Consider the following 14,982-nt stretch of genomic DNA (forward strand, 5'->3'; position numbering starts at 1 on the left):
ACTTTGCCCCAGAATTTAATCCATTCATGGAACCAGCTCGAAAGAATGTTCCATGAGCAGTTCTACATGGGGAAAACAAAGATAAGTTTGAAAGAGTTGGCTAGTGTCAGACGAAAATTCACTGAGCCAATTGACGACTACCTGAATAGATTTCGACTACTCAAAGCCAGGTGTTTTACGCAAGTGCCAGAGCATGAGTTAGTCGAAATAGCCGTTGGGGGTCTTGATTACTCGATTATAAAGGTATTGGATACTCAATACCTAAGGGATATGGTCCAGTTGGCTGACAGAGTTCGACAAGTAGAACATTTAAAAGAGGAAAAGGCTAGAACAAATAAAGGTAAAAGGGTAGCCTATGTTGATTTTAGGAAAGATCATGAAGATTCAGGCCTTGAAGTCCCAGACTTCGACGATATTGAGATCGATCTTACTGAGTTGACACAGGGGTCACCATATGCGTGCAAAGTTTTGGCCCCTTCGAACGGGAGAAACCATGTCGAACCTGAAAAGAATGACAAGTTTCCTAAGAAAACATATACTTTTGACGTTACAAAATGTGATGAAATCTTCGACTTACTTGTCAAAGATGGTCAAATGGTAGTACCTCTGGGTGCTAAAATACCGCCTTTAGAACAAAGAAAGAAACATGGGTTTTGTAAATACCATAGTTTTTTGGGTCATAAAACGTCTCAATGTTTTCTTTTCAGGGATCTGGTGCAGAATGCAATCCAGGAGGGAAGACTCAAGTTCGGTGATAAGCCACGGAGCCAGATGAAAATCGACTCCGACCCTCTACAAATTGCTGAAGCTCATTATACTGAGCCAGAGGAGGTGAATTTCATTGAAACTGCTGATGATTTTTGTATGACCGAAGTTACTGAAGACTTCGTCCATGAGCCTGTCATGGTTAAAATACATGAGCACTTCGAGCAGGCACCTCGTGATCGTTTGGCCTTAAGGGGTACAAAGGACATCAAGAAGGGAAATGTTGAAGCCTCAGATATTGAGGATGCTAGAGACTCAAAGTTAGTAATGATCACTAAAGAGACTGCTGATACTTTCGTTCAGCTGGACAAGGATACTGATGGCCTTCAAAAACAATTCCAAAAGCTAGCTATTACTGAGGATGTCCACATGGAAGTTAATATGGTGGAGGTATCTCGAGAAGTTTCAATGGAAGGCGATGATGAAAACAAACAAGAGGAATATAATAAGGTCGCCTTTCCTTAGGAAGAAGAAACACTATCAGATTTCCTTCGAAGGTGCCAAAAGAAGAAATCGGAGGTGATGTTATGCCCTAGGTGGAATGCTGTCTTCGACAAAAAGGCAGCTCAGAATCTGGAGGGGGTTAGGAGAGTGCACCACCAAAATGGCCATAAAGCCATCCACAATAATCAAGTGGGTAAGCCAGAAAGGTTCATCGACCCCGGAAGATATCCTGATCCTAGGCGCCCTATGATGAAGATGAATGAAACCAAACAAGTTGGGTGAAACTTCCAACCCATGACCTTTAAACCAAGCATCGAAGGGTCAGAGGGGGAGTGGGTCAAGAAGGAAGAGGGGAGAAAACGTGGCCATGGCAAGTGGCAGAAGTTTGAGGTTGAAAGAGGTTCATCATTGGCCTATCGCCAGGAATTCCGATCCGACAAAAGGACTGCACATGTGTCCGAAAATTATAAAGGGAAGAATCCCATGACAAGGTCCAAGTGGAGAAGAGAGCAGAGAAGGTGAAAAGACAAAAGATAAGCTGGAGAAATGAACCAGGCTGAATCAAGTACCAACATGATGGTGAAGAAAAAGGATGGCCCTAACCTCACCAAAAGAGATGCTAAGATTTCAAATAAGACGGCCGGAGAAAATCAGATGGTTGTCGAAGACGAGTTGTTAACGGACAACTTCGACTCTGGTTCAGAGGATTCCTTGGACATTCTGGTCGGAGTGGTATCCGTGATGCCCAGAGAATTCGATTGGATCATCGAAGTTGATGACAATGATATTATCACCGAAAGGGAAATGGCCGCCCACAAACCGGTCTGTTACTATATAATGAACAATGGTTGTGTCGAAGAGCAGAATGCTTTTTTCGAAAGACCTAGTGACACCATGAAGAGCCATTTAAAACCCCTTTTCATCACCGGAAAATTCGAAAACATCCCAATTAACAAAATATTGGTAGATTGTGGGGCGATTGTGAATCTGATGCCCCATTGCATGTTGGCGAAAATTGGAAAATATGACACTGATGTCAAACCTCATAACATGGTGTTGACCAATTATTAAGGCAAAGTAGGCTCCACCCTGAGGGATATCCAAGTTAAATTAACTGTAGAAACGGTTACTAGGTCCACAATGTTTATGATTGTGGAAACTAAGCTAAACTACAACATGTTGCTGGGAAGAGAATGGATTCATGGAGTCAGAGCAGTCCCGTCTTCGATGCACCAGAGGATTATAATTTGGCGTCCAGATGGTATTGTTGAAAATATAGAGGTGGATCGGGGATATTTCAAAACCCCTATTAATCATGTCGACAGGCGCCAATTCGACAAGCACTTAGCTACTATAGCCCCTTGTGATTCAGCTGAGTTTTCGTTCACCCCTGATGACAACGCCTACTGTTCCTTATCACTCCACCCCCACTATGGTTTCCGGTGGGACAGAGAGGTAGTGGGCGAAGACAACTTCAGATATTTAGGAGTAGCCAGAATTGACCCCACAGGGTGGGGAAGTGAATTCAGTGATGATGACTGAGCTCGCAGCGTTAAAGAGGATTTCGGCCTACATGGCCGAAAACAAGCAGCAATTGGCCTTAGAGGCCGAAATAAAAAACATGGTTGTCAAAGCCAGTGAAGTTTCTCCACCAGGGGGTCCTGGAAAATATTTTGACATAAGACCACCTGACGAAGGTCAAGAAGATCGAGACCAGAGGCTTAACGCGATCTATGATGACGAGCCTTTGGGTTTCGAGAAGGACCCGCTAGCAACCAATGTTAAGATGCTAGCTCAAGATCCACTCGAAGAATAGACTTGGGAGACGGGGTAATAAAAAGGCTAACTTACATCAGTGCCAACATCCATCCTCAACTCAAGATCGAAGTGGTCCAGTTGCTGAGAGAGTTTAAAGACTGTTTCGCGTGGGACTATGACGAAATGCCTGGTTTAAGCAGGGAGTTGGTCGAATTAAAACTACCGATCAAGCCCGGGAAGAAGCCGGTGAAGCAAAATCCAAGACGATTTTCCCCAGCAATATTGTCGAAAATCAAGGAGGAAGTTGAAAGACTTCTCTGTTGTAACTTCATTCGTACTTCCAGGTATGTCAAATGGTTAGCTAACATTGTGTCAGTTGTAAAAAAGAATAGTACATTAAGGGTTTGCATAGATTTTAGAGATTTGAATACTGCAATCCCAAAAAATGAGTATTCAATGCCAGTGGCGGAAATGTTGGTCGATTCTGCCGCAGGTTATGAGTATTTAAGCATGCTCGACGGGTATTCTGGGTACAATCAGATATTCATTGCTGAAGAAGATGTCCCAAAAACGGAATTTCGTTGTCGTGGAGCCTTAGGTACCTACGAATGGGTAGTGATGCCTTTTGGTTTGAAAAATGCAGGGGCAACTTACCAAAGGACGATGAATTTGATCTTCCATGATTTCATAGAAACTTTTATGAAAATCTATATAGCCGATATTGTTGTTAAGTCTACTTCGGGGGAGAGTCATATAAAACACCTTCGAATATCTTTTGAACGAATGAGAAAATATGGTTTGAAAATGAACCCTCTAAAATGTGCTTTTTGTGTCCAGGCTAGGAATTTTTTAGGTTTTGTGGTCCATAAAAAAGGGATCGAAATAAACCAGAATAAAACCAAAGCCATCATGGAAGCGAAAGCGCCATCTACAAAGAAAGGTTTGCAGTCACTACTGGGTAAAATCAATTTCCTAAGGAGATTTATCTCAAACCTTAGTGGGAAGACGCAAGTATTTTCGTCTTTGCTTTGACTCTTCTTGTCATATAGGCATTTCGGGAAGACCTAGACCAACCCAAATTATCGAGCAACAAGGTTGGGCTGGTAAGTTGTCAGTGTGACTTGGACTTTCGAAGGGTTAAATCGAAGGGTAAGGATCCAAGGCGTCAAGAAGGCTTCCCAAATTAGCAAGGATTCTATCTCTTGCTTTTTAGATAAGGAAGGAAAAGTCATGGTAAACCATCTAGGGCCAACTTTCCTGAAAGTGAAAGGAGCCATACTCGAAGTAAAATTATGACTTTTAGCGAACATCATGATGTAACTCATGAAGGTTTATTGAAGAGTCTATCCTTCGTCCATGGGGGTTAGTTGATCTATCCTCGGTCCTTCGACTCTCCTACGCCTGATTTCTTCAGTATCTTCGTCGACGAGGCCCTTGTTGGGCAGATTAGCCTCGAGTGTGGCATTGAGCCAAAGTTGTAATAACCAAAAAGGGCCGGACAATAGAAGATTCCCTTTGTCCCCCAAATTCTTTAGTTGAGTCACTCTGTCGCTCAAGGATTCGTACAGGCTAGCCAAAATCATATCACTTAAGCTGATATCATGCCCCGCATGCAGTTGATTAGCCAAGGTGAGATATTTTTTGGCCACTTGTAGTGATTTCGAGCAAAACACAGAGTGCGACAGCCACAGAGCCAGGAAAGCTATATGCTCCACATCAGAGACTGTTTCAGTGTCTTTATCATGATAGTGGGTTATATGTGTTGAATATGTTTCCCTTGTAGTCGAAAAGGCAATGGTATCTATGGAGTTAACATCAGGATCATGATTGTGGCTAGTGGGTTTCAGCCCTGTGATAGCGGCCATGTCGAAAAGTGTGGGGTGACCATTCCAAAAGGCAGGTGGAAGGTATATTGTGTGTTGTTGTCATACCCCAAAATTCATCCTACCCGTCACAAGTTCATCTAGGGCACTAATCCAAACCATTTGCATATCCTCATAAGCATTCATCTCATATGCATACCCATAGTATCATGTAAATTCCATTTGCATTTGAAAAGCTCAAAATCATGGATTTGAGAGTTTTATCACACCAAGCATGGAATGAAGGTTAAGTCTCCAGGCTAGGGTCCATGTGATGGACATGGTTGTGTTGGAAGTTTTCATCTTACATGTATTCATCAGGGAGCATAGTGGAAACCCTACTTCAGGGAGGTTGCATCTGATTCGTTTGGTTCATTATAAATGATTCGGTTGTTTATTTAAGATTCATGGTTCTGATTCATTGGTTGAGTATTCATTGGCTTGGCTTTGATTGATTGGATTTCAAGTCTAGTATCATAGCATACTTCATCTGATTTAAAGGCACTGTATGGTTCAGTCAAGTCCATTTTCATTCATTCTATCGAGTCATTATTCAAGTCCATTCCACACGAGTCATTACCTATCATTTCACCCAAAAATACACATTTTTACCTAAGTTGACTTTTGATCAACTGTTGATTTTTTGGTCAACTAGTTGACCAAAGTCAACAATCTAACCAAAATCCATTTTAATCATCTTCATATTTTTAAATCCATTTTTAATCTTCGCCATATTCTAAGTCCATTTTTAATCATCATATTTTTAAAGAAAGAACCATTACACTTTCCAAATACATGAAACATTCAACCAAAATATTAATTTCCATTTTTAAACATATGAACCAACTACATTCATCTTGATTTAAAGTACAATTCAAAACCAATCCCAATTTCAATGTTACAAATTCATTCACTTGCAATTTCCATTACAAATCCAACATTCAATTTTCAACACAAAAACCATTCATAAACCATTCAATTACCATTAATCCAATTTCCAAACATATAAATTTCATACATAATACATTGAATCAATTTCTTTTTTTCATTACATTCCATTTTCAACTTACATAAACCAATTCAATACCTACCTACATCATAGACCAATTCACTTTCAAACTATCCATTTCCATAAACCAAGTTACAATCATTCTTATTCTTTACAATCATTTCAATCAAGTTCAAATTACAACCAAAAATCCATTACAATTCCACCCATTTCTAAACCGAATTCCCATTTTAATTTGAATTTCCAAGGATCCCCCCATGTTCTTGATATTGCCTTCACCATGCTCCTATGTTACTTTAACTATAAGCCACTTGTATGCTTTTGTTCAAATCTTACGTTTTCACCAAATACCCTACAAAAACATGAAAACCGTAAGTAAACCATGAATCTAATTGAGTGCACATTCAATACGCCAAAGATATGCGTCAAAGTCATAACCATTTAAAACCATAAAAGAACTAGAAACTAGAAAATGGCTATTACCTTTACAGGAGGTTCAGTTTCTCCCTTTTTTTTCACACCAACAGGGGTACATCTTTTACACCCAAAGCTCCAATTCTTCCTTGCAATAGATCTTTCTCTGCGAAATCAGTGGCCTTATCTGGAACCGGTTCGAGCTTTCTGGAATTGGTTATGTGAAGAAGGTGTAATCACTACAAAGACCACATTGAAAGTCAATGTGGAATAAACAAGGGTTATTTTGCAGTTTCCGAAAGGGCTATAGACAAAATACTGATATAGTTACGACGTTACTCGCATCATGGTCATGCCTCAAGTCCTGTTAGCAAAAGTCCAATCTGAAGAGAAGTTAGAAAACCCTTCAATATGTCATAACATAATTAGCAGAAGAACAAGAAATAAAGAACCTGCAGAATAAGAGGAAAACTTCCACAACAAAATTAACAGATCGATAACCGAAATACCGCTTCTACCAAACCCAACAGAATTCTAAACCACTTCAACCAATTTTCTAAACCTCAACCGAATAACTGAATTTTCTAACAACTTTCCAGCAGAATTTCTAATCAAAAACTAACTTCATTTAAGTCAACTAACAAGTTGAACTTTCACTAACCAATTTTTTCAAACCGCAGCCTGATAATTAACGGGATGTTTAAGCTTCATTCTGCATAAAAGTAAGTTAACATTCAATCCAGCTTCACAAATAAGCACTTAAGTTCTAACTAATAAAACAGGAGGATAAAAATTGAAAAAGAAGAAGCTTCAAATGACTCTCATAACAGAAGTCACAACAATCTATTTCCAACTTCAAGTGGCAACCAACTTCTCGACCTGCATATAACTAAAAACAGAATTTCCAACTGTTTTCTGACAAACCTCAACGACTTCCTAACAGCCTGAGAGAGCCTCCTAACAGAGAGAAGAAAAAGTTATAAAAAAGGGGATTCCGGGACGCTCACTGGTTTTTTGGAGGGGGACCCCCTTTCATCAACCTCCTATCACCTTTCAACCAACCATTCTTCACAACTTCTTAAACCTCACCCTCACTTCACTCATCAATCCATCTTCTGCAACCAACCCTCTAACCCTGCAAAATGGAGATGAAATCCCAGAGCTTCCGATTGACAAGGATTCTTCTTTAACAAAAAAATCCAACCAAAACTCTCAACCTTCTAACGCTACCAACCCCTCTCCACAACAAAATCTTCTGGACCCTTCTCAACCTTCCAACGGTTTTCGAACTCCTCTTCCCCGTTGAATCGTCAACCTCTAACTGATACAACCAGAACCTCCCTCAAAAACCTGCAACCTTCTTCGAACAACCACCCCTAATTTCTTCCAACTGAATTTCAATAACTTCATACATTTCACAAATACAAGATTCGGAGCAGAATTAACAGAAACACAAAGGGAAGAAGTGAAGGAGAAGAAGCTGGGAGGGTTTTCAAGGACTTCGAAGCAGAAAAAATAAAAAAAGCTCAACGCACAGAACCTGGGTTTTTCGTATCCAAACTTCGAATTGTCATTTTCCTTCATCACCTTCGTCTCGATTTAACAACCATGGCACGCCCTTTGGATCTTCATTCTGCATCCAGACTCAACATCCTTCACTCTTCATCACGGGAGCAATGCGAATCAGTGACGAATGCACGAATTTGATCGCTCGCGAACGCCACCGAGGAGGATTTTCCAGCATCGAAGGTGAGTGTTTTGTTGTTGCGTTTGAGCGTGAAGGTGCATTCTTGGGTGTTCACTGAGTCCGGTTTTGGAAAATTTTACCTTGTACCCCTACGATTAATCCCATACCCCTACAAAAATTTAAAAATTCCCATTTTACCCTTAATTGGTTTTAACCAATTTACCATTTCATTTTTACCATTCAGTTGAAAATTCCAAAAATTACACTTTCACACCCCTCGCACCGGAACACTTGCAAAAAGACTTCCGGTATGTATTTTTGCAAACCGGAAGACTTATGGGAAGACTTCCGGAACACAAAAAAAAAACAAACCGGAACACTTAAGGAAAGAGTTCCGGTTCACATAAAAAAATTTCAAAAAAATTTGCATACCGGAACTCTTTGGAGAAGAGTTCCGGTTTGCTTTTTTTGTGTACCGGAAGTCTTTCTTTAAGTCTTCCGGTACGTGTTTTTTTTTTTTTTTTTTTTTTTTTTTTTTTTTTTAATATTTTTTTTTTTTTTTTTTACAGAAATGGAAAATCTTCCCAAAATATGTGTAGATACTACTGATGCGTTTATGACGACGGAAAGATTTGGTACACGAGAAGAGGTTATCAGATGGATTAAAGAGGTTGGAATCGACAATAAAGTAACTGTTATTATCAGTCGTTCAGATACTAAAACGGGGAAGAGAGGGAGAAGTAACAAAATAATATTTGGCTGTGATAAAGGTGGGAAACACAAGATTAGTGATAGTGGTACCCAAAGTGCGTCCAAGAAATGTGGATGTCCATTTAAAATCAGGTCGACTCCGGCGAAAGATGGATCTGGTTGGAAGATTGATGTAAAATGTGGGTTACATAATCATGGTTTACCTGATAGATTAGAAGGTCATTCGTTTATTGGTAGGTTGACCACAGATGAGAAGCAACATGTCGCTGATTTGGCAAAGAGACATGTAGCACCTAGAAACATTTTGCTTTCCTTGCAAGACAAGTTTCCTGAGAATGTCACTCGTATTACGCAAGTATACAAGCATAAGAGTGTGATAGAAAAAGAGATAAGAGGTCCAAGGAGTGAGATACAACATCTGTTTAAGCTTATTGAGGATGCAGGATATGTGTATTGGAGTAGAAAAAAGGATGACTCGGAAGTGGTGAGAGAGATATTTTGGGCACATCCTGATTCAGTGAAGTTGTTGAATATATTTCCGATTGTGTTAGTTATGGATAGCACCTACAAGACAAACAAATATAGACAACCTTTGTTTGAAATTGTTGGCATGACATCGACTGAGTTGACTTTTGCTGTTGGATTTGCATATATGGAGTCTGAGCAAACAGAGAATTTTTGCTGGGTATTGGAGAAATTAAAAGAGTTGTTTGTGAAGAAAGACATGTGTCCACAAGTGATTTTGACAGATAGAGATCTTGCTTTGATGAAAGCAATTGAAGTTGTGTTTCCCAACTCGATTAATTTGCTATGTAGATTTCACATTAACAAAAACGTTGGTGCCAAATGCAAACAACATGTGGTGAATGACCTGCAAAAGACGATAGACACATTATGGATGGAAGTTGTCTGGGCTAGTGATGAGGTTGAGTATGGTCAGCGGTTGCATCAACTTGAGCAAGCATGTGTTGATTATAGTGGATTTATTAATTATGTGAAAGACACATGGTTGACTCCACATAGGCATAGATTTGTTGGAGCATGGATTAATCGAGTCCTACATTTGGGTAACACAACGACTAATCGGTACGTCTTATAATTTTATATTTGATTTTTTTTTTATGTTTTTTGATGTGTTATTTTCAATATCTGATATTTTTAATACTTAATATTTTCAATATCTAATGGTATTTTTTATATCTGATATTTTTAGGGTTGAATCTGCTCATTGGAAGTTAAAGCAGATGTTAGGAAACAGTATAGGTGACATGGTCAAATGTTGGGAAGCCATGAATAACAACTTGAGGTTACAACTGGGAAACATTAGAGCTTCATTTCAAAAGAGTTTTTACGAAGTTGAGAACGCGCACGTAAGTCCCTTTTATGGTTATTTGCGTGGTTCCGTATCTCGAGCTGCTTTGAGACGTATTGCTGAAGAGTTATTGAGAGTTGATTATGTTGGAACTAACAGGCAAATATGTGGTTGTACTCTTAGAACATCTTATGGGTTACCTTGTGCTTGTGAGTTAGGAAGATACAGAGTAGGTGGTATACCGATACCCATTGATGCTGTTCATGTTCATTGGAGGAAACTAACTATGGAAGTTGAGTTAGAGAAAGGTGAAGATGATGGATCAGAGGTGGATATGACAGCTGCAATGGATGAGTTGTGGAGACGATTTAGGTCATTAGATGTTGTTGGGAAAAGGGCATTAAGGAGTAGGGTATGTGAACTAGCATACCCAACAATGACAACATTGTGTCCACCACCTGAGGAGTAGGGTACGTAAACATCTATCAGGGCATTAAGGAGTAGGGTACGTAAACATCTATCAGGCAAGTATGGAACAACTGTTTCACCCCACTTCAAACAGCCCCTGTAAAGACATATCTCATCAAATACACGCCATGCTCTATGATCCTCAAATGGTCGCCAGATGACGTCGGTAGGTGTCAGCTCGTCCAAAATAGGTCGTAAATCATCGACCTTCAGGACTCCCTGTCTATATGACCATCTCATCGCTCGGGGAAGACCACAGTTTCCAGCAGGATTCCAATTCTCCCCTCTTTTTCCAACAGTTGGAAAATACTCGTGAATCCAACACTGTTACAAAATAAAAACATAATAAATAAAACAAATTAAGTTACAATATTTTATAAAATGAATCCAACACTTAATTAACAAAATTAAATTATATACCTGTAGGAGAGTAGGATATCCACCTAGCTGTTTGCAACTGTACATGGACGCATCTCCAAGATATCGGTAGAGGGTAACTAGTGCAGCTGCTCCCCAACTATATCCTGAACATCCATCCAAGTCCCTAAACAGGAGGAGGTATCGTGCCTCTACAAGTGTAAAGGTCTTATCAGCAAATATGGTGGAACCCACCAACATCAATAGATATGCTCTAGTCGCATATGCCCAGCTGGAAGCAGCCCTATGATGTACGAATATATCATATAACCACTCCAACTTGTAATACGACCCCCTGCAGCTCCGAACATGTGACTGTGCCTGACTCTGTGACACTCCTAGGTAGTCCACAGCAAGTTCAACAGCTAGCTCTTCAGTCACATCCTGAGGACTCCAAAAGATACCCCTAATGGGCAAGTGAAGTAGACATGCGACATCATCTAAAGTAATGCTCATTTCACCAAACGGCATGTGAAATGAAGATGTCTCTAGATGCCATCTTTCCACAAATGCAGAGACAAGATTTGTGTCTATCTTGTTCAGACTCGTTCTCTGCAGTGAAGCTAAACCGGATCTAGATACCCAACTCTCCATCTGTGGTGGAAGAGCCAATGGAACCCTAGAATTCAACTTCAGTCCATGTCCGGCAACCTTCAACTCTTTCTTTGGTCCTCTTTCCTAAAAACAATTAAAACACATATTAGAAAACAAATTATAAAATATTCAACTATTATTCATTTTCAAATATAGTCCGTTTACTTACCTCACCGAACCATATATGTCGAGCAACATGATGCTCGTACTTCACCAAAAGCGATGTATCGTACGACCCTCCTGGATATCCAGTCGGCTCAGCTGCAGCTGCAGATGAAGATGCACCCCGGTCTAACGTGCGGACTGGAATCCGGCCATCTGCACCTCTTCTTCGAACCACTGCAAAAATAATGTAAAAAAAAATAATTAAAAAAAAAAAAAAAAAAAAAAAAAATTACGTACCGGAACACTTCAAAGAAGAGTTCCGGTACACATCATCCAAACCGGAAGACTTGAAGAAAGTGTTCCGGTATATAAGTATACAAACCGGAAGACTTTCTAGAAGACTTCCGGTTCAGTGTCCAAAAAAAACAACAAACCGGAACACTTAAGAGAAGTGTTCCGGTATACAATTTTCAAACCGGAAGACTTACTCTTAAGTGTTCCGGTATACAATGCAAAAACGCCAAAAAATTTTCTTCTCCGGAAGTCTTCAACGAAAATGGTAAAAAAATTTTGAAACGGAAAATATACCCTATTTATATGAGGGTATTTTGGTCAAAAAATTTTAAATGTAGGGGTATGGGTACAATTGTAGGGGTATAGGGTAAAATTTTCCCGGTTTTGGGTGATTGAAGGCTTGGGGGCCCAAGCAACCCAAGCCATTTTTTCACACACCCCCTTCAATCAATTAAATTCATGGCCCAATGTGATGTTCATGATCTTCTTAACTCCCATTAACCTTTGCTTAATGATGATTAACTTATTTTTAATTCCAGTTTTTTTTGCTAATCTTGGTACTGTTTGTTGATCTTGTTAGAATTAGGATTAATTCGTAGTGTTAGAAATATTAGGATTAACATGATTTTGTTGATTAATTAGGTTAAGTAATGGTTAGATTGAATTAGGTTTGGTTAGAAATTAGGTTATTTTTTATCTTATTTTTTAGAACATGATTCAATAGTTTGTTTAATCTTGTCGTGATTGTGATATAATTGGCCATTCGATTTTGTTTAATCCACTTTGTTGATTTCATTTTTTTTTTTAAGATTTGGATATATGGTTAATGGTTGATTTTTCCATGGTTAGACCTTAGGTTAATGTCCATTCAATTTGATTTGTATAATCATGTAGTTTAGATTCAACTCTTGTATTTGGATTGTGAATTTCACATTTGATTAATTTCGATTCCTAATTCGTGTTTAGGTAGATTTAACCTCTAGAATTAATAGTAATTTTATTTGTCCATTTAATCGTTTCTTTGGTTTATGATCATATTGTAAATTGAAAATCCCATTTCAATTTAGGTAATGAATACTTTGTATGCTTAGTTTCATTTGCCTTGATCATAGGATAGATCCTTGATTGTTTTTCATTGATTAATCCATTACCTTTTGAATCGATTTTAACCATTGAGCATACTTACATATTGTTGCATCATTCTCATTCATTCGACTTTATCTCACGCTAACTAGTTTTTTGTTTTTTGTCCACATGTTGACTTCGAGATGCAAACTCACTCTTAGCTAGCCATGCTCCTAACCATTCCATTTTTATTCAGTAGCTTTGTATTGTTTGAAGTACCATGTCACTTGTATGCCATAGGCATGGTACATAGTTAATAGTTTGTAACTCGTATTTTCTTTTCATTTCCTTATATTGTATTGTGTGAATCCATTCCCCCGTCATGGGTTAAATGTTCCCCCATCCCTTAGTCATGTAATAACTTAACTTTATTGCTTTCTAGTTAGTTCACCATGCATGTTAATAATCAAAGATAAAATACAAAACGATAAATAAAGCATTTCAAAAGAAACAAAAGGTACTTGATTCAATGTCAAGTTGTTTTCCTAATAAAACTCACACCATTGCAACGTGAATGCTTGATCCAACGTCAAGCATTCTCCATCCACTCCAAGATCCCGTATTCACATCTCTTCTCCATTCTCTTCTCAACCTCATTCTATCTCTCTCCTCCATTCTTCACTCACTATTTTCATAATAAATTTAAACACTTGATTCAACATCAAGTTCCTTTTTCAAAACCATTTTCATAACAATTTGGAATGCAAATGGAGTGTACGTGTTTGTACACAACATTCAAGTAATTGGGTTGTCGGTCGTACCTAGCCCGAGGACCCGACACTTGACTTTCCCCCTAAAACATCTAATGATTCAAACAAGTTAGATCTAGGTTCTATGAGGATGAAAAAGAATAGTTATGACTTCATTGTTCTCTTAATTCCCAAGTACTTTGATCGTTGATCGTACTTAGTCAAGGGTCGAATACTTGTCGCCCTCTAAGTTCAAATGATTAGACTTGTCAAACTCTTTCATAATTCAAATCTCTTTTTAGGACGAAAAAGAGTGGTTAGGATAACATTGTCCTCTCAACTCCTGAGTTATTGGACCGCCGACTGTATCTAGCCAAGGGTTTAATGCTTGTCTCCATGCATAAAATCAACCCTAACAAATCAAATCATCTTTTTCCTTAGTGAACCCTATTCAAAACCTTTCAATAAGGACGTGTTACTTCTGTTCTACCGTGAGCGAAGCTTAAGCCTCCATGTGCGAGCAAGTAATGTTTAACTGCTAGAGTGCGAACCAAGCGTATCCACTTTATCGCAAACAAACAAATACTTTCTTCTCCCATGACAGAGTACATAAGCAAGTGAGCAGTAGCGCGTGAACATCAATACTGTTCATTAAAAACAACCAAACAAATACACCATTTTAGAGCCGGACTACGAAGCTCTGACTTCCCTATTGCACGTATGGGGATACGTAGGCACGAGGGCCCAAATTCCTGGCGAGCACACTAAATTAAAACTTATTTTCTCTCCCATCTTATTCTTTCATCTCATTCTCGATAGCAAGCAACATACAGATAAATAAACATCCATACGCATTTGATACGAGCAAGTGGTTCCCATGGAGTACCATGGATGTAAGGGGTGCTAATACCTTCCCCTTGCATAACTGACTTCCGAATCTACTCTTGGTTGTGAGACCTTTTCTCTCATTTGGGGTTTTATCGCTATTTTCCCTTTCCTTTGGAATAAATAAAATCCGGTGGCGACTCTGTATTTTTTGTGGTGCTTTAGTTGTCCTTAAAGTACAGTGAAGAAACTAACATAGGGTTACTATAATCCAGGTCTAATTTCGACAACATAATAAGGTCGTATATCCCTATATCTTTCCAAGCCTGAGATTTTTGTTTCTCTATTTTTTTTAGCCAATTGGAGTAATCAGTGGGATCTTTGAAAGTTGGGGTGGCACGAAAGGCTCTAAAACCGTTGTTCATAAACCTCAAATCTATAGCGTTTTTCAGTCGGGGTGTTTTCAGAAGAAGAAGTCCTAGGGTTTTTAGCTTGTCCTATGG

The 14,982-nt window shown here is 38.9% G+C and overlaps 1 protein-coding gene and 1 long non-coding RNA gene across 4 annotated transcripts; one reads left to right on the forward strand and one right to left on the reverse strand.

The window, feature by feature from the left end:
• Positions 1-5,855: 5,855 nt before the first annotated feature.
• Positions 5,856-8,056, reverse strand: LOC127091956 (uncharacterized). Of its 3 annotated transcripts, none has more exons than XR_007792038.1 (3): positions 7,260-8,056; positions 6,322-6,964; positions 5,856-6,190 (listed from the first exon to the last, which is right to left on the reverse strand). It is a non-coding gene; the product is annotated as an uncharacterized LOC127091956 (long non-coding RNA). The 3 variants fall into 3 exon arrangements; XR_007792037.1 differs by having other exon boundaries at positions 6,322-6,635; positions 6,705-8,048; XR_007792036.1 differs by having other exon boundaries at positions 6,322-8,046.
• A 69-nt stretch (positions 8,057-8,125) lies between these two features.
• On the forward strand, positions 8,126-10,446 carry LOC127091955 (PKS-NRPS hybrid synthetase cheA-like). The gene is made up of 3 exons (XM_051030704.1): positions 8,126-8,247; positions 8,509-9,736; positions 9,864-10,446. Exons 2-3 carry the CDS (start codon positions 8,511-8,513, stop codon positions 10,429-10,431), a joined length of 1,794 nt encoding a protein of 597 aa, XP_050886661.1. The 5' UTR covers positions 8,126-8,247; positions 8,509-8,510; the 3' UTR covers positions 10,432-10,446.
• The last annotated feature ends 4,536 nt before the right edge of the window (positions 10,447-14,982 follow it).

This window comes from Lathyrus oleraceus, chromosome 6 (genome assembly GCF_024323335.1).
Source record: "Lathyrus oleraceus cultivar Zhongwan6 chromosome 6, CAAS_Psat_ZW6_1.0, whole genome shotgun sequence".
NCBI classification, from domain to species: Eukaryota; Viridiplantae; Streptophyta; class Magnoliopsida; order Fabales; family Fabaceae; genus Lathyrus; species Lathyrus oleraceus.

What these genes read in the sequence shown, in the direction of transcription:
- LOC127091955 (XM_051030704.1), top strand. Translation starts at nt 8,511, where the DNA reads ATGGAAAATCTTCCCAAAATATGTGTAGATACTACTGATGCGTTTATG. An exon ending in GGTAACACAACGACTAATCG is followed by an intron (nt 9,737 to 9,863) that starts GTACGTCTTATA and finishes TGATATTTTTAG; the next exon opens with GGTTGAATCTGCTCATTGGA.